Source organism: Trematomus bernacchii, unplaced genomic scaffold (genome assembly GCF_902827165.1).
Source record: "Trematomus bernacchii unplaced genomic scaffold, fTreBer1.1, whole genome shotgun sequence".
In the NCBI taxonomy this organism is placed as follows: Eukaryota; Metazoa; Chordata; class Actinopteri; order Perciformes; family Nototheniidae; genus Trematomus; species Trematomus bernacchii.
This window is the reverse complement of record NW_022987593.1, coordinates 14,881,613-14,902,197: the sequence shown is the minus strand read 5'-3', so window position 1 is coordinate 14,902,197 and position 20,585 is coordinate 14,881,613. Positions and strand designations below refer to the sequence as shown.

Below are 20,585 nucleotides of genomic sequence, written 5' to 3'. Positions count from 1 at the left end.
GACCTGAGTGAGCAGTGACTTGAGCATCCAACACTAAACAGATAAGTCTGGTTTAAACGTTAAGTTGTATTTCATGATACATTAATTTGGTTTTTATATGAATCCAGCTCAGGAATGATGGACTCTGCCACTACCTATGAACACTACTATATACAGAGAGGAAGTCACTGCATTTAATTAATAAATAGCTATCTTTGACAACTATAAATAGTATGAAAAATGCAGTTTCATTTAATTAAAATCTCCTTGTTTATAATTATTTGACCTCAACTCAATCGAGGGATGGGTGAAATGTCTAAAATCAACTATACCCATTATAGGTAATTTCATCCCCATAAGTATAAGGGGTTTAACAATACCAACAACTCAAGGTATGATAATATAAGGAGAACAAGTCAATGATATTTGTCAAGATTAGAAAAATAAATTAAGATCCTTCATGAATGTATGAATCTGATGCATCAGCATTTGTATTAAAATTGTTTAATAATTAACTTGGAAGGCATCCATTTTCCTTCTTTGAGTTTATTTCTTAAAAAAAGAAATCCATGAAATAAAGTTCTCTGCACTTTCAAATGTAGAATTAATTCACAATGAGGTCCTCTTTTGAGAAATAAAATCAGTTCCCAGTTTTATTTTGTACATATAGATCAAACTAATGCTAAATAATACACCAGTCCTGCAATAAATATAATGGGCATCAATGAGGGTAAACTAAATAACAGAAAAAGGTCAAAGTAGTCACATATCTAAAGTTCTCTTATTTGACATTACATTGTATATTACTATATTCAAATACTAGATTGATCTTCCCGTGGCGAAAGAGGTTAAACATCTCTGTGTCAAATTAACTAAACTGTTCTGGTTAAAGTATAGCTGAGACAGTTTCAACACAAATAATAAAAGTTAGCAACACTTTTCACATATCTCACTCCTCCCCACTGTTAGCACCACCTTTGCTCCATTTTAACCTGAAGAGTCGCTGGTATTTCTCAACTCCTGTGTGAATCAGAGGGAGGGAACACAACCTGCTGCAGTGAGAGGAGGAGCTACAGTGGAAAGAGGAGAGCTTACACGTCACACTCAGGAAATGAAAGTTATGTTAGTCAGAGAGGCAGCCACACTGCAGTCGAGACTAGTCTCTGTTTCTGTCTAAAGAAAATACAAACTGAGTTCATCAGGTCTTTCTCAACAACACAGCAGAGTCTCTGTCAAACACTGGTGAGTACATCTGATTATATTTACACTTTCAACTAAATATGATATAAGTATGGTGTTGTTTGTCCTCAGGCCTACGGTTCAGCCCTCTGGATTTAACTAACTTGTAACTGAATATCTGCGATTAGGAGTTTATCACCACCATCAACGCTGCCGCTACCACGACCACCATCAACGCCACCGCCGCCACGACCACTTTGACTAGTGGGACAATGCTTGGTCCTCTTATGAAGCAACACAAACTCATCAGCTGCCACAGCAGCTTCAGCCGCAGAAGTGACCCTGTGTTCTGTTATGTAAGTAGCAATCTTGTCAGGAAGAATATTTTTGAACTGTTCCAAAGTCATGAGCTCACACAAATCGTCAAAAGTAGTGACGTCAAGAGCAGTTAACCAACGCTTAAAATGAACAGACAAATCCCTCGCCATCTCCACATATGTTTGATCTTGTTTTTGCTCAAAGGACCTAAAACGCTGTCGATAGGCCTCTGGCACCAGTTCATATGCTCTAAGCACCGCCAATTTGATTTTACTATAGCTAGAGCTATCTTCCAGACATAAGGAGGAATATGCAGACTGTGCTCTTCCTGTGAGAACACACTGAAGCATCAGAGCGCAGTCTGCATCAGGCCAATCTCTAGCCCTAGCTACATGTTCAAATAATTTAAAAAACGTGTCAGGATCACTTTCATTAAAGTGAGGCAGCAAGCGCAGGTTACTAATATCAAAGCGATGAGGAGACCTGGGCACCTGTTCACCCTGCCCCTCACCGGACAACGCACCATCTCTGAGACGATGTCCCTCCAACTCTATCTTGGCTTTCTCAGATTCTTGTCGCATCCGCTCCACTGTGATTTCCTTTTCAATTCCCAACTCATACTTCATTTTGTCATGTTCCCGGTCATGTTCATACTTCATTCTGTCATGTTCCTGATCACGTTCATACTTTACTCTGTCATGTTCCCGGTCATATTCATACTTTACTCTGTCATGTTCCCGGTCATGTTCATACTTCATTTTGTCATGTTCCTGATCACGTTCATACTTTACTCTGTCATGTTCCCGGTCATGTTCATACTTTACTCTGTCATGTTCCTGATCACGTTCATACTTTACTCTGTCATGTTCCTGATCACGTTCATACTTCATTCTGTCATGTTCCTGATCACGTTCATACTTTACTCTGTCATGTTCCCACTTAATTTTGTCATGTTCCTGCTGCAACAACAACATTTCCCTCTGCTGCTCAAAAGAAAGTGCACTAGCCTGAAAAAGAGGTTTTAACAAAACCCCCTCTTCCTTTGTAGCAAAAACTCCTGTCTCCCTTAATGTCGACACTATAGAGTCTTTTATGTTGTCTTTCATCCTTCTATCACCGACAATAGACACAGAGAAATGCTCAGCAATTAAGAGCAGCTGCTCTCTTGAAAAAGTGCCAAGAGACTCCTGAGACGGAGCTTCAATAAATGCCTCTCCGTCAGCCATATTAACATACACCGACCCCTCACCGGAACACAACACCGGACCTTTAAACCGAGAGAAGAGAAAAAAACAAAAACACAAAAACAAACCGGACAGATACCACCACGTTTATTATACGTCCAAAGTGGAACAACACTAATTTTTTGATTGGAGTTTCCCCACTAACTCACCATCCCACTGACTAATCTCCTCCCTAGTCTTCATGCAGTTACGTGTGGTGGGTATTTATGCACTGGAGACCGCTGGCCCAGCAAAGCGACTAGCAAGCTAGCAACACTACTGAGACCACGGCCATGCTCCCAAGCCGAAGCTTCAACCACTTTCTCCGCAACACTACACACCCCGCTCAGCGATCCCAAGGGAACCGCCGCTTACCTGAGGTTAAACGATGAGTATCTGTCAGTTGATGTGAAAGTCTGCTACCCCCTAGTGGCCACAAGTGAAATTATGCAGATTTAAAGGAAACCACTATTTAAACATGTTATACCAATGCAAAAAAACAAACAATTATTTCTTTAACCCTTAGATGCACGAGTGACTGGACCCTACACTCTTCCATAAGTGGGTCTAAAAGGACCCGTATTAGAATAATATGTGTTTTTATGCAATTTTTGTCATTTTGGTTAAGAAAAATCTCTTCTATATTTTATATTTAATTTTTCACTATTTATAATTTTAGAAATTTCTTTTACATTTTGAAAAAAAACGTTTTCCCATAGGATTCCATAGAAAATGCATGCGGGTCAGTTTTGACCCACTTATGGAAGCTTGGAGTACTAATACAAAAACTACAATTTCTTAAAATGTAAATTTAAAATTAGAATGGCATGATATCCAAAACATGTTTTTTGAGGAATAGCTAGAATATGAAATGATAAAAAAATGTAATTACAAAGATACTTCAAGAAAACCACCTCACCGGGTCCAAAAAGACCCACTTATGCATCTAGGGGTTAAAAACAAAAGAAGGTTTTATAGGTTTAATAAATGCACCACACACACACACACACACACACACACACACATACACACACACACACACACACACACACACACACACACACACACACACACACACACACACACACACACACACACGTGTTTACGGCGGATCTTTTTCCCCGCTGCAGAGATACACTGAACTCTGAATGACTCCCCCTTTACCTCCCCCCCTCATTAATAATTCCCGGGCCAAACCCAGTGACAGGTTGGTGTGTGTCCAGCTCTCTCAGACGACAGCCACTCTGATAAAGAGCCGGACAGGTTTCACTGTAAAGACCTTTTTCTGACGTCTGTGATATGTTAACGTCAGCGGGAAAACAAACTACTAAACTAGGAACGGGTCATTTAAGAGTCTCTTGAACTCTGGTGATACCTGGTTTAATGAAATATAAGAGCAGGTTAAAGAGTAGAACAGACACAGAGGAGCATTAAGTGCTTCTACATTTCAATATAACATATTTTTAATACTCTTTATTGTCATTTTTGTAAACATTCAGACATAACATACAACATACACACGCATACGTACTCAAATGTGTGCAGAATAGTTACTGTGCATATAACGTACATCTCTCCATGGGTGATAACAATCTAATTTTAATCATGTTTACAAGATATCTACGTATTTCTCAGCTTACATACCAATTACTTAAAGGGGACCTATCATGCAAAATGCACTTTTGTACGTCTTTTATACATGAATATGTGTCCCCGGTGTTCCAGGGAACTCACGTGTCGTCTCAAGTGTCAGAAACAACCCTCTCTATTTTCCTCCATACCCAAATCTCTAAAAAAGGGGCTGCAACGGATCTGATAAAAACTGATCCAGAGTTGAACACTGTCCTGACGTCAGGACGGTGGCGCTACGGCTATTGGGCCAACTCCACCAATCAGGAGGAGACAGCCACGGCCATTGCCGTTCGAAAGCGCTGGAGATGCAGTCAACATGTCGATGTGTCCTTGTGGAAGGTATTGAACCCTGAGTTGCTGTGTGTGTGTGTGTGTGTGTGTGTGTGTGTGTGTGTGTGTGTGTGTGTGTGTGTGTGTGTGTGTGTGTGTGTGTGTGTGTGTGTGTGTGTGTGTGTGTGTGTGTGTGTGTGTGTGTGTGTGTGTGTGTGTGTGTGTGTGTGTGTGTGTGTGTGTGTGTGTGTGTGTGTGTGTGTGTGTGTGTGTGGCGCTTTTAGGGGTCATACAGACTGGATAGAGGGCTATATAAGTACAGTCCATTTATCCAGAAAAAAGCCAAAATACATAAATATTGGCCTAAAAATTACATAAAAAGTTGTACTATAGTATTACATAAATTATGGCAGAAAAAGTAACAGCAACAAGGTCATAGTATATATATATATGTCATATAGAACATTAATAAAAGCAAGTCATAATATTAATGATGCCCGTTAATGTCATACTAGCCTACAGTATGTCATAAACATGTCGTAAAAAAGTCAGAGTATATTCTGTATTTTCTTAAGTCACATTTTTCAGTTCCCATCATAAATAAACTGTGTTTTCTATACATTTGTAACATTTTCTGACGTGTCTCTGTCTACTCTGAGGCTGCTGAGTGTAAATCATGTTTCTAAGAGCAGTGTTTCTGTAGTTTCTCGGCCGTTATGGTGCAGATTGTTTGAGAGAAGACTTTTTTCGAGGCTCTGGCTCAGAGACTTTCATGTTGGCTCGTGTGAAAATAAAACCTGAGTGCAAATCACAAACAGATGAGAGTTTGAGGCGGAGGCGGAGGGTCCGAGAGCAGCAGAGAGATTATGAATGAGACTTTTAATTGTTAGTGACGGCAACAACTCGCCCACTTCTTCTTCTTCTGCTGCTCCATTAGAGGCAGACCTGAAACATCCATTATCAGATGCTGTGGCACAGAATATAAAACAATATGAAGCATTAAGAAAAAGCAGTGGCGGCGCCAGAGTATTTTTGTTGGGTAATCTATGGTAGGGCTAACCCATACAGTGGTGGGGCTCAAGTCAGTATTTGCCAGGCGCGTCGCCTGGGCTGCGCATCCAATTCTCAAGTGGTGGCTCACACAACAACCCCAGAGCCACCACTTGCGCCAGGTAAACAAGGTATGTAAATGTCAGTAAACTTCCAAGTTATGCGAACATGTAAGCACAGTGTTTTCCCCTAGGATGGAGTCATGCACTTTGAACACAAAATGAATTGATGGATACAGCTCTCAACACTCATATGAAAGGGAGCTGTATACTTTTCAATAATCCAAAAATCTTTAGAATATGATCACAACCAATAACAAATCATTTAAACTTCTTTATTCTTATCTTATGTTACCTAGTTAGTATTCTTTCTTTTTATTTATGCATATTTGACTAATCACTCCCCTTTTAAACTGTTTTTTTGTACTGTCCTATAGTACACATTGGAATTATTTCTTACTTAACTTCTTTGATCGTTAAAGTAACTAAAGTAATCAAATACATGTAGTATAATAGTAGGTGGTGCTAGTTTTAATTACTGCCGGTTAGTTAAATATATAATAATACATTAAACAAATATGAAATATATTTAGCATTATTAATTCAAACTATTAACTTAAAAATGTTAAATACATGTAGTAGAATAAAAACAACAACACAGGCCTTTCACATGTGGAGTAGATAGATAGATAGTGTTACGGTTTTGTATTTATGTTTTCATTTTCCACCTTTGTTTTGAAATGTTTTCCTCCTTGTGTCTTCTCTGTTCCTCCTTCCTGTGTTTGCCTTCCTGTCGTTAGTTTCCCTGGTGTGTCTGATTGTCTGATTGTGTTCACCTGTTGCCCTTGTGTTCTGCCTCCCTTACCCCAGCTGTGTCTTCTCTTGTGATTACCCCTCTCTGTATTTAGTCTTGTCTTCCCCTGTGTGCCTGGTCGGTTCATTGTTGGTTTTTCCTGTCTCCCTCCATGTCAGTCACGGTCAGTTTTGTTTGTATTCGCTACCTTGTGCTATCTATGTTTTTTCATGCCTTGTTTTTGTGCTCATCGGCTTTGGAATAAAGCTCGCCTTTTGTTTATAGACCTTTTTCCTTTTTGAAGTCTGCATTTGGGTCCTCCCTTTACCCTTTCCACATTACCTAATAGATAGATAGATAGATGAAGTATAATGTAGAATAACATGTAAGTAAATAACAGTAACTCAACAGTTTAAGCTATTCTCTCAAATGTAATTGTATGCTGGAATATTATGAGTTAAGATTATGATTGTTCAGGTACTAGGAAACTAAACCAGGAAGTATAAAACTAACAGGTGTCCACAAACATCAGCATCAGTTTCTCTCCACGTGGCCTCACGCTGCCCCCTGCTGGTCAGAGGACAGTATTACAAGTTTAAATAGTTTAAATCCATCACCTGTTTTTAATCATAATGCAGGTAACTGGGAATGTCTCAGGCTCACAGGAAAGTTGTTTACTTGTGTTTCTCTTGACTTGTGTGCTTACATATTTTGTGTCAAATCACCAGTGGTGGTGGCAGTATTTAGGTCCAGTAAAAGTAACTGTAAAATACTCTGATATAAGTAAAAGGAAAATGACAGTCCCGTAAGTGTAACTGTTATATAGATAGCTGTAGGTTATCTGTCGCCACTTTTTAATTTAATCCTAACCCCCAACCCTCCTCTGAAACAAAAGAAAAAGTGCGTATATTTAGAGTGTCTGAAAATAAAACCCAAAAGTACGTATTTAGAGTCTGAAAAATACGCACTTTTTTGTTTTTTCAGACTCTAAATACGCACTGTTTTGTTTTGGTATATCTAGATACAAATTCATGCTAAATAATACACCAGTACCATACTGCAGACTCTTTTTTTGTATAGGTGTGTCATATTAAAAGCTTACCACCAAAGAACCAGTTTGAGGTTTAAAATGTGAGGCAAATAGGTGTGTCACAAAGTACTGAGAGCTTTGTTATCAGTGTTATTCTTTAATATAAGTTGGTCTACAGTAGGGCTAAGGATGTTATCAATGTTATATCATCATCTGGATATTAGACTAGATATAGTGTCAGGTTTTTACAAAGTAGTAAAATTGCATAAGTGTCATTTCCTGCTTTTAAAGGCTGCATTACAGTAAAGTGATGTAACTTTCTTAAACTACCAGACTGTTCAAACCATTTGCTTTTACTGATTATCCATCAAAAATGTTATTGTGTAAATATTTTGGGCACAAATAGTAAATCTACAATATTGTTAGAGATGTTGGGTGAAATATGTTGTGATGTTTTATATTCTCCATATCGCCCAGCCGTAGTCTAAACAACAGGATAAGGAAACATTTATTACTGTTTTGCCATGGTAGCTATCTTGAACCTATTATGTCTTGAATGTTAACGGTTGCTCAAGCTTGGCTTAGTGCAAGTCAAAACAGCATATATTACATTGTAATGACTCTGGCCAATTTCATTCTAATTTCTTTATTTTTCTGTAACTGTATTATAAAGAAAATATTCTTTCTTCCACACTACAGGTGTAGATATGGCTGCTGCAAATTATGTACCACCAGAAGATCGGTTTCTGTGCTCCATCTGTCTGGATGTGTTCAATGATCCAGTAGCTATACCATGTGGACACAACTTCTGCAAAACCTGCATCACTGAACACTGGGATACAAGTGACATCTACCAGTGTCCCATGTGTAATAATGAGTTCAACACAAGACCTGAGCTGCACGTTAACACTTTCATCTCTGAGATGGTAGCTGAGTTCAGACAGTCGGCTCAACAGAAAGCCAGCAGCAGCAGCAGCAGCAGCTCAGAGCAACAAGTCTTCAAACCAGGAGAAGTTCCCTGTGACGTCTGCACTGAAACCAAACTGAAGGCCCTGAAGTCCTGCCTGGTGTGTCTGACCTCCTACTGTGAGACTCACCTGGAGCCTCATCTGACAAAGTCAGGTCTGAAAAGACATCAGCTGATCGACCCTGTGGAGAACCTGGAAGACAGGATGTGTCCGAAGCACGATAAACCTCTGGAGCTGTTCTGTAAGACCGACCAGACATGTGTCTGCATGCTCTGCACTGTTTCAGACCACAAGATGCATGATGTTGTTCCTCTCAAACAAGAATATGAAGGGAAGAAGGCTGAGCTTGAGACAGAAATTCAGCAGATGATCCAGAAGAGACAACTGAAGATTGAGGAGATCAAACACTCAGTGGACCTCAGTAAGGAAGAAGCAGACAGAGAGGTAGCAGAAGGAGTTCAGGTCTTCACTGCTCTGAAGGAGTCTGTTGAGAGAGGCCAGGCCAATCTCATCAACACGATCAAAGAGAAGCAGAAAACTACTGAAAACCAGGCGGAAGATTTCATCAAAGAGCTGGAACAGGAAATCTCTGAGCTGAAGAAGAGAAGCTCTGAGGTGGAGCAGGTCACACACTCTGAAGACCACCTCCATCTTCTCCAAAGATTCATGTCCCTTAAAGTTGCTCCACCCACCAAGGACTGGACAGAGGTCAGCATCCATTCATCACATGAGGGAACTGTGGTGAGAGCTGTGGTTCAGCTGGAGGAGACTTTCAGTAAAGAGATGAAGAAGCTGCTTGAAGCTGAGCTGAAGAGGGTCCAGAAGTATGCAGTGGATGTGACTCTTGATCCTGATACAGCACATCCCAATATCATCCTGTCTGGTGGTGGAAAACAAGTGAGTGATAGTGATGTAAAGAAGAATCTCCCAAAAAACCCAGAGAGATTTTCTGATTGTATTTGTGTTTTAGGAAAGCAGAGTTTCTCTTCAGGCAGATTTTACTTTGAGGTTCAAGTTAAAGGAAAGACCGAGTGGGAATTAGGAGTGGCCAGAGAGTCGATCAACAGGAAGGGAGGAATCAAACTGGGCCCTCAGTGGGGTTTCTGGACTATATGGTTGAGAAATGGAATCGAGTACAAAGCTCTTGATACTCCTCCAGTTCTTCTCTCTCTGAAGTCTCAGCCTCAGAAGGTGGGGGTGTTTGTGGATTATGAGGAGGGTCTGGTCTCCTTTTATGATGTAGATGCTGCAGCTCTTATCTACTGCTTTACTGGCTGCTCCTTCACTGAGAAACTCTTCCCATACTTCAGTCCCTATGATAATGATGATGGTAAAAACTCTGCACCTCTGATCATCTCTCCCGTCAGAGTAAACTAATCACTTCTCCTATATTGATTTATTTCCATTCAAGGTAATAATCAAACATATTTAGTATCAAAACTATATAGCTTCCATCTTATTTTCTACAGAATCTGTTTACTCTGGCAAATTGATTTACACAAGTCAACATTGTAAATTGCTGCATTCATCTTTGTTAAGAATATCTATTTAAACATCTGATGAAGCAACAAACATTATGTTTAACTTCCAGAAGGAATCAGTGTTTCTGAAACCATGAAATATGTTCCCTTCAGTGTGACGAAATTGTTTTCTATTTGTTGTGCAGCCAAAAAATGCTTACTTTTCTAATGTAACGGGGCCTTTGTTAGATATAAGGGATATGACATGCTTTTAGTGTCTACAGAATAGAGTATTCCATTGTTATCAGCATAAAAAGTTGGACTACATTTGTAGAATAAATGCCAGCAACATGTTCTACTTTGTGTCACAAGTTGGTTTGGTAACTTGAATCGAAGACATCTGTGAATATGTGTTTGTAAAATAATGAAACCTGTAAAATAAACTTTTTGTTGAACGACAGACCTGAGTGAGCAGTGACTTGAGCATCCAACACTAAACATATAAGTCTGGTTTAAACGTTAAGTTGTATTTCATGATACATTTATTTGGTTTTATAAATCCAGCTCAGGAATGATGGACTCTGCCACTACCTATGAACACTACTATATACAGAGAGGAAGTCACTGCATTTAATTAATAAATATCTATCTTTGACAACTATAAATAGTATGAAAAATGCAGTTTCATTTAATAAAAATCTCCTTGTTAATAATTATTTGACCTCAGCTCTATCAAGGGATGGGTGAAATGGCTAAAATCAACTATACCCATTATAGGTCATTTCATCCCCATCAGTATAAGGGGTTTAACAATACCAACAACTCAAGGTATGATAATATAAGGAGAACAAGTCAATGATATTTGTCAAGATTAGAACAATAAATTAAGATCCTTCATAAATGTATGAATCTGATGCATCAGCATTTGTATTAAAATTGTTTAATAATTAACTTAAAAGGCAGCCATTTTCCTTTGAGTTTATTTCTTTAAACAAAAAATCCCTGATATAAAGTTCTCTGCACTTTTAAATGTAGAATTAACTCACAATGAGGTCCTCTTGTGAGAAATACAATCAGTTTTCAGTTTTATTTTGTACATCTAGATCAAACTAATGCTAAATAATACACCAGTCCTGCAATAAATAGAATGGGCATCAATGAGGACAGATAACAGAAAAAGGTCAAAGTAGACGCATATCTAAAATTCTCTTATTTGACATTACATTATATATTCTTGATCCGTCAGTCCTTCTCTCTCTGAAGTCTCAGCCTCAGAAGGTGGGGGTGTTTGTGGATTATGAGGAGGGTCTGGTCTCCTTTTATGACGTAGATGCTGCAGCTCTGATCTACTCCTTCACTGGCTGCTCCTTCACTGAGAAACTCTTCCCATACTTCAGTCCCTGTAATAATGATGGTGGTCAAAACTCTTCACCTCTGATCATCTCTCCTGTCAGAGTCACCTAATCACATCCTATTGCATGTATTGATTTGATTCCATTCAAGGTAACAAACGTAAATATTTAGTGTCAATATTTGAACATTGTAAAATTACTTTAAAGCAAAGTTATTTTATTATTTGATGTGCAGCCAAAAAAACACATGTTGGAATATTTCAATGTCATTAAGGCTATGCCTATTCAATGCCTTCAACATGTGGAGAACACAGTTTTTATTATTGTTATTCTAGCATATAACATTTGTGTGACAAATGAAATGAAAGTATACATGCTAACGTAATTTTCTATATTGTAGGAAAGGTGGTTTGGCTAATTACTAATAACTTGGTGTAAGTAATCTGTCAATATGTGACTGTTACATCAAAACTGTAAAATAAACTAGTTATTGAACATAAGGCAAATATGTGTTCATTTATACTGAGTTTCATTGGTTAAAAGGCAACACAATAGAATGTGAAGTGTAAATCAAAGTAAGAATGGTTAGCGTTATATTATTATATGTAAACAAGCAAACATTTAAATAGTTTATTAAAATATATTGTAAAAATAATGCTGGTGTTATTTCATCCATTATCAATCTATTAGCTGGTTGTACTTCAGTAACACCAGCATCCATGTACATCACTTCCTGGTGTTAAGGCGCAGAGTGTCCACTGGATGGAGCACAACACAAAGGAGAGATAAGCATGGAGTCACTGTACTGTAAACCAAACACTGATATATGAGGAGACACAGTTTGTTACACATGTACAGGATGACCTCTCATGTTGACCAAGGACAAAAGTGGTTTTAAATGGTGGTCAATTTAATAGTCCAACAATGCCCATACTTTATTTTTTGAATTTCTCCTTACTTGTTGAACAGTATAAAAACAGTTGCTGGATTAATGTGTCAAAATGTTTCTGATAGAGATACAAACTGAGTGGATCTTTTACGTGATACAACAGTTTATATTTTGTATTAATCCTAAAAATGTGTTAAACACCGACATCTAGTAAATCTAATAAAGGTCCATCTTATCTTATCTTAGTAGTAATCAATTCAAATAGCAGTAAAATACCACAATTCTCATTAGGTGATACGATACCACAGAAAATATAACTTCAAAAAGATAGAGCTGTTGTTCGGAAGTTTAGGTCATTATTCCCTTTTTAATATCTATACTTTTTCTCCAATACTCATTGTTAATGGAGACATGGGCGTCGCAGCCATTATATGAGGGTGGGACAAGTCCCCCCCACTTTTTCAAATGATTAGTTTAGACCCCCCCACTTTTACTATGCGGAAAGTCCGTGAATCGGTCTATCCACTCGCTGCACTTTGCAGAGCGCTGTGTCAGTGCTTCACTATCAAATGAAATCCATTCCACTTGCTTATTGAGAGAATGCCCAAATCAATGAAACTCCGTACCATGTTTTCACTGCTACTTTGTACCAAGGCAGATTCTCACATAGCGCGCACATGTTCAAGGAGTGTTGTCATAGTTGGACAGCTCAGATCTGTTGTATGAAGCGATGCCGGTAGCGGAGGTAAGGCACACACACCAAATGTTCAGGAAATGGTTAATACAGCGAAAATCAAAGCTGACGATCTCTTGGTTTGATATGTTTTCTCCCCCAGACAACATGGACATAAGAAAAAAAAATTCAAAGAAGAGGAAAGTAAGTCATCAGCTGGTAGCAGATCAGTTAACAGTGATGGCGGCGTCTCAATTCTGGAGAGGAGTTTCGTCTTTATGTCATGATAGAGAAATACAAATACTGAATAGTTTAGATGAGAAAAGGCATCGAAATGCCAGGTTACTAGTATTTATCATGTAAACAGGGAACATGAATAACCCGATCTCTCTGTGCTCATGTAAACACCATATCCCCAATATGATCATAACCAGGATAATACTCATAAACGGCTTACTGATGTCCATGTAGAGACGCAGTCAGTGTGTTTTACTGGAGCCTCAGTTCGATAAGAGATTATTTTCTGAGTTCTTTAACTTACGTACTCTCTCTCAAAATGGTAATGTGCATTATGTTTTAATTATACTTCTTATCATTCAGAAGCTTTTTGTGTGTGTTTATGTTTTACTGAGTGCTTATAGGCTATTTCCATCCCAGTATTCAGTTAACTATTTATTTTCTGTGCACATTACATAGCATATTCTACCTACTGCTTGGGACTTTGAGTCTTCAAAATGTCCCAGACTGCGACTTACTTTAGAGTCAGTTGTATTTACATTCAGTATGACTTGTTATGATTCAATGTGAAAGAGTATACTGCTCAATAAATAATTATCACTTCACCACCTCTCTTGACATCTAGGCACTTGAGAGTGAGTCAGAGGCAGAATACAGGGACAGTGGAGAGAGGTCCATTGCTGAGGTGAGTGATGAAAGGGAAATGACAGTTGAGAGTAAATTGTGATGTGGACTCTCATCCCAGGATTTTAAGGAAATCAGTGGGGATATTGAACAGGAAACATTTCAGTCAAGGGGCATCATATGACCAATATAGACAGAAGAGCAACATTTATTTGAACATTTAAGTCAATGATACCATTCCTAGGTGAACTTAACATCTGTATTCACAAGACATGTCAAAGGGCCACGGTCTGACCACACGGTAGAGATGCCACAATCAATTCTGAAGAACCCTCGCAGCTCCAGGTTTTAACTAGTTCAGAGTGTAATAATCAACATTCTTCAATAGATTCAATCACATTTGTTGTCGCTTATGGCTCGGGGTGATCTACACCCCGAGAAGGATGTGTTCCAGGTATCCCACAACAATAACTCTGAAAGAGAGTTGCCCGGTCACAAACTGGTAACAACAACAACTTGCTAGGGCAGCCCCTCCTTAAGGCAGATAACGGCAGCTCAAGGCTGGTCAGCTGCGTCAGAGGGCAAAAGGTAAACATGTAGGGCGAAATTATTACGTTTTTTTTTTATTTTGGCATCAATTTGGGACAGAAAAATCAGTTCTCATGACATACCTACTTATATCTATGTGCCCTTTTTACAATTGTCCAGTGATTTGTTTGGTCTTCTAATATTATACTCTACACTATTGTTAACTTATAAAGCATTAAATGGTTTGGGACCCCAATATATGTCTGACATGTTGCCCTGTTACGAGCCTCCCAGAGCTCTGAGATCATCGGGGGCGGGCTTACTCATTGTTCCCGGCTCAGAACCAAAAACGCCGAAGCTGCTTTTAGTTTTTATTCTCCCCACAAATGGAACAAACTTCCAGAAAACCTGAGGTCTTCACCCACGCTGAGTTCTTTTAAGTCGAGGCTGAAAACACTACTTTTTACAGCTGCTTACCCAGAAGCCTTTTAACTTGTTTTAGGACTTACCGTATTTACAATGTCGTTTTTCAACTATTTATATCTAATTAATGCATTGTTTTTATGAAACTGTTATTCCATTATGTTTATTTATTGTGTTCCTTTCTGTTCTACTACCATGTGCTCATGTAAAGCACTTTGAATTGCCTCTGCGTCTGAAATGTGCTATATGAATAAACGTACCTTACCTTACCTTACCTTACACAGCTCTGTTCTACCCCTCAAAATGTATGAGGTGTGATTTGTGCCAAAGAGCGAACTCACTGAGCAGAAAATCGTGTCGGTCGTCGCCTACCATGCCGTGAACTATGCCGTGAGAGAAGTAATGTGACACTCTCGTCGCCACCCCTCTCGTCTGAGAAGCTACGTGACGTCTGCGTCTGAAGTTACTTTACTTAGTTATCACCAAATAACCCAGTAATGTTACAGCTACGTTGCTGTTCAAGCTAGAATCTATTTCAATATAGTTTTGGTATTAAAATAATGTTACACCTCTTGTATGCCCTGAATGCAAAAAACAACCACAGACAAGAATATATATTTTTAATTATCAAAATGATAACAAAGGCTGAAAAAACAGGAGAAGCCTGTCTTCCCTTGGTCTCCAGGAGAAAACGCCACTGCATATCACCAAGTTTTCATATAGTTTTGTGTGTGAAATAGATCGCTGCAGTGAACACGACTTTATGTATTTGTTTATGGTTTATTTGATTTGGAGGGATGCAGTATACGGGTCATTCCAGAATTGGAGGACAATTTAGACACCAACATTTTTGAAAAATGAACCTTTCATTTTATTATTTTTTGTTATGTATTTAGGAAAAACAGATAATAAACCATCAAAAAAAGTGATTTGCCCAGCTAAGGCATCAAATGTATATTTTCCAATGAAGAATTAACCCTGTTACTCTAATTATAGTAACAGGGTTGCAAGTAACAGGGTTGAAAATCAATGCTAATTTAACTTTTACCTCAGGAATTAATGCTAGCTGCACAATGTAATGCTATTGTCAAGGAATGGACACACTTAGATATTTAACTAAAGAAAGATATATTTGAAATTAATTTGTTTTAGTCTCATAATTTGAGTAACAGGGTTGCGTTTGTATGAGTGCCACACTCCTTCAAGAGTGACAAGATTGGAAATATATTACAAATAAAAGAGAGGACTTAGTTTTGGTCTACCCATGGTAGTAGCACATGGCTTGCTGATGTCCTTTCCACTGTGTCATGCGACAAACAGTTTTTTCACTTCCTCTGCCAAGCTAAAAAGGTTTCGGTAACAGGGTTGCGCGCATGTTGAGGGACACACCTTCTGTGCAAAATTACTGTTATTTAAAATGTGTTTATGATTTAACAAATTGATTTTAACATTACAAGACACATATATCAATAGAATAATACCAAAAAAGTAAATAAAAACCCTATTTTAAATGTTATATTTGACATGCAAGTTGGTCACCAAGAAGCTGGGACAAGAGAAAAGGGCAATTGTAGGGGGTGTTCGAGAGCTATTTGATATTTTAAATAATATTTTGAAACCACTTTTTCTACAACTTTATATGCATCTTGTCTCAATACAAGTATATTTAACACAACAAGTGCATGTCTTAGCTTTTTGGGCATGGATTATTAGATTTTTTATATGGGGGACATGAAATGTCCTCCAATTCTGGAATGAGAAGTTCAGAGAAGAGGCAACCCCTATATATTGTTTATTTTTATTTCATTTCAGCACCATGGCAGAGGTAAATATAGAGTTAATGTGCAGAGATTATAATGTCCCGTTTACTAAAATATGTATTGTTTTATGATGTTGAGTTGACAAAATAGTCACTGTGCTACATTTTGCTGCACTCAAGCATACTTCTGAAGACAAGAGTTGTGTCCCCCTTTGGCCACAAGGGGGAGTATATATATATTGTATATATATATATTTTGCATAGATGTTGCAACTATACAGAGCTTTGGCAATACTATATGTAACTGAGGTCATGCTAATAAAGCTATTGAATTGAATTGAATATACCTTTAAGTGAGCTGTCAGGAGGAAACAAAGGTTCGCCAACACATTGCACTCTACTGCTGAGAAAGTACAAAGACGTGAAACGATGTGCTGCAATGTCTGTGTATTTTTGAAGAATGCCAAGTAAAGGAAGAAAGTAATAACTCGCACTGAGTCTTAATACATTACTTTATTTCTATTATATAGAAACACTATCCAATGATTTATTATGTTTGTGTTACACACACCATTAACCTATACAACAATAAGGAGCCCTGGCTCAAGGACGGACAAAACAAGGACACCACATGATTATTTTCCAATTACAGTATATTTATTTAAAGAGAGTAATTCAATTGTGATATCAGTTAATCAGTAATGTGTGTAGCGTACGGGTGTGTGATGTGTCAGCAGGGCCGGACTGGGACCAGGCCGGGAATTATACACCCAGCCAGGCCACTACTAGTTTTGTTTGGGGGAGTTTTGCTGGATGTATCGTCAATATTTACAACGTTGCTGCCCGTAGTGATAGCCCTACAGTTTGAATCTACTACTTACATAGAAACATATGGACATAGGATATTGTTAAAAAAAGGTGTGCATATGTATTTGGGAACCTTTCCATGTGAACATGTTTTATTTGGGGGTGGACCTCAAATGGATTAAACTCTGATCAATAACTATAGTAACTTATTGAGAGAACATGAACATAGCTTGCTTATACTGTTGTCATTACATTTCCTTTGTTCAGTGTTTTCATAGACATAGCCTATTGAAACAGTTTCCTCTGTACCTGCCAGTTCTGTCCACTGAGCTCTGCATCTCTCCCTCAGGGTCATCACCATCAGCATCATCTGATAGTGGAACTGAATAAGGAGAAAATGTAATCATTACATTAACAACTATTTATGAAATAACATTATTCAAGAACATACATTATGCAACACTTATTGTATCACTTAGTTGACCCTGTATTTGCATGGCCTAAAACCATAATGATTGTCTCCCCTTTAGACAACATAACTATCTCAAGTTATTCACTCACAGTATGAGGGGTTTGTAGCCCCACAGTTAGCTGCAGTCTAACGGTTATATTACATATATTTGCCTTGAGTAACATTAAGGACATGTTTGGGTTTTGTGTAGCCTTATAGTCTCCAGTCACACAGGGCCTGCCACTAACTTAGCATTGGACTGAGAAACAGTTTTGTTGACAGTCGATGTGCACATCAGGCTACAATATAGAAAGAAATGTGGCTCATAATGTTCGCTCACTTACTTTCTGCTTCGTCATTCTAATCTATACCATACGGGGGGTTCTGAATAAATCAGTGATTTTAGCACATTTCGCTGCCTTTTTTTGCAGGATGGGGGTCCATCCTTCCACAATAATTAACCTTGCCGTCAGTTTCAGTCGGTCCAGTCCACACTAATGTAAACAGCAGCGCGCTGGTCTCGTGAGAAACGGAGAGTGGAACAACCAATCACATCTTCATTATTCTCCTGAAATTTAAATGTGCCCATTTGCCAGTCTGACACATAGACTGTATACATAAAGGTCTGGTCTGACAGGTGCGTGGTTCTCACTGCGCTTCATACCGGTGCAACTTTGAACACCTTCAATATATGCCACATTAATGGATTTGGCCTGCAGTCACCGCATCTGGGCTGAATTAAACACGTATTATTTTAGTCCTGTGTGTTTATTAGAGGCCATGTCAGCAGGCCACATCACATCATGCCAGCGTTGCGTTCACAAGACATACAAGCCACAAACTGGCAATCGAAACATGCTACAACCTGAGGGACAGTGAATGAGACACACAGACACAGACACACCCACACACACCTTGAGCGATCAGCTGTTCCCGAGCAGAGAGAGAGAGAGAGACAGCTGCTAGACACAACTCTTATTAATCCCCGTACCGGACAATTGTTATTTGTTCCAAATCGGAACCGGATTTCGGTTCCCGATCCTCATCACATCCCCAGCCACAGCCGTGGTCTTAACCGGTCTTGACATAAAATCTCGAGTCCTATAGGTCTGATACAGAGACAATACGAAACCAAATGCAGTCGATTCCGAGACCAATACCGTTAAAAAGTGGTCTGGAGACCGGTCTCGAGTACAACACCAGCAAATATTCTCATACTAATGATTATTAATTATTATTCCCCTCTCTTCTGATACCAATACTGTGCCGATGAGAAAGTGTACCTGTAACACTCTCCAAACTACTGTAGGAGCGGAATCATTCGAAAAATATAATATAGGATAATGCTATACAATGCTAACGGAGGCGAGACGTACGTTATTCACGCGCTTATCCACACGCACGTCATTCACACGCTTATGTACACGCTTATGTACACGTACGTTATCAACACGCGTATATAAGATAGCACTTTCAAAGCTACGCCGCCGCCACGTGAGCGCGTACTTTGAGCGCGTACTTTGAGCGCACCTATGATACGTCGCCGTGACGTCTGACGTCTGACAACGTCGTGACGTCGCCTGTATCGTACGTCAACCCATTCAAAATTGATGGAGGCGTTGGCGCACGTTGACACGTCAGTTCTCCGCTCAGTGAGCTTAGTTATCTGCTCTTTGGCACAATTCACACCTCATAAAAACGTTTACTCAATAAATGAATTTGGCACGTACCACACACGCCTCATGCTAAGCCAGGCAAATTCTTGTAAATCACCAAAATCATGTCCTTACAAGAAGAATACAATACTCTTGGCAGAGAAATCCAGGAAAGAGGAGGGCTACGACCAGGGTTCGAGTTATAATCTGAGTTTTATGAGGGTCTTTAAAAGTAACGTAAGTGCACGCACGCACGCACGCACGCACGCACACACACACACACACAGCAGCAGCAGCCCTCTACTTGCTACGAACTTAAATATGAAAAGTTTCAATTACGCACACCACATAACACATCTCGGTTTGTGCAGCACGTTCACAGGCATAGATTGCGCAATAATTTATTGCGCACCTTGGAGGTGAAGCGCAGGCATGTTGTCATTCAAGAGACAATAGCCTACGATGCGTAGTTCTTTTGGATTTTTTGTTTTTGTTTTAACCTATTTACCTCTTTTACATTGACACATGCATAATTTGTGATTAAAATAATGGTTGTTGGTAATGTATTAGCGACCCCTACAGATGTATGATTTCACTGCTTTCATAGGAGCTCAGACCCCTCCTTATGGGAGCTCAGCTCCCATTGGCTCCCACATAACTCAAACCCTGGCTACAACTTAACACCCCAAAAAGTTAAGTTTTTCAGAGAGGCAGCCACACCGAAGTCGAGGCAAGTCTTTGTTTCTCTCAAAGAAAATTCTTTGTTTGTAAAATAAAAAAACCTGTAAAATAAACCTTTTGTTGAACGACAGACCTAAATTAATTTGGTTTTTATGAATCCTTTATAAATCCAGCTCAGGAATGATGGACTGCCACTACCTACGAACACTACTATATACAGAGAGGAAGTCACTGTATTTAAATAATAAATATCTATCTTTGACAACTATAAATAGTATGAAAAATGCCATTTAATTTAATTAAAATCTCCTTGTTTATAATTATTTGACCTCAGCTCTATCGAGGGATGGGTGAAATGGCTAAAATCAACTATACCCATTATAGGTCATTTCATCCCCATAAGTATAAGGGGTTTAACAATACCAACAACTCAAGGTATGATAATATAAGGATAACAAGTCAATGATATTTGTCAAGATTTGAAAAATAAATTAAGATCCTTCATAAATGTATGAATCTGATGCATCAGCATTTGTATTAATTGGTTAATAATTAACTTAAAAGGCATCCATTTTCCTTCTTTGAGTTTATTTCTTTAAGTAAAA

General features: G+C 38.7%; 1 protein-coding gene across 2 annotated transcripts in view; it reads left to right on the top strand.

Annotated features, from left to right (window-relative positions):
* The first annotated feature begins 6,586 nt into the window (after positions 1–6,586).
* LOC117481806 (zinc-binding protein A33-like) overlaps positions 6,587–20,585 on the top strand; it is a 23,811-nt gene continuing 9,812 nt past the window's right edge. The window contains exons 1-2 of one of the 2 annotated variants that reach the window (XR_004555808.1): positions 6,587–6,627; positions 8,173–9,929. Coding sequence is in view for 1 of the 2 variants with exons in the window: in XM_034129703.1 (XP_033985594.1) it covers positions 8,181–9,818 (1,638 nt within the window). In the remaining variant the exon portion in view is untranslated. Of the gene's footprint in view, positions 6,628–8,172; positions 10,362–20,585 lie in introns of those variants that run through there. The other variant, XM_034129703.1, reaches the window with a different exon arrangement.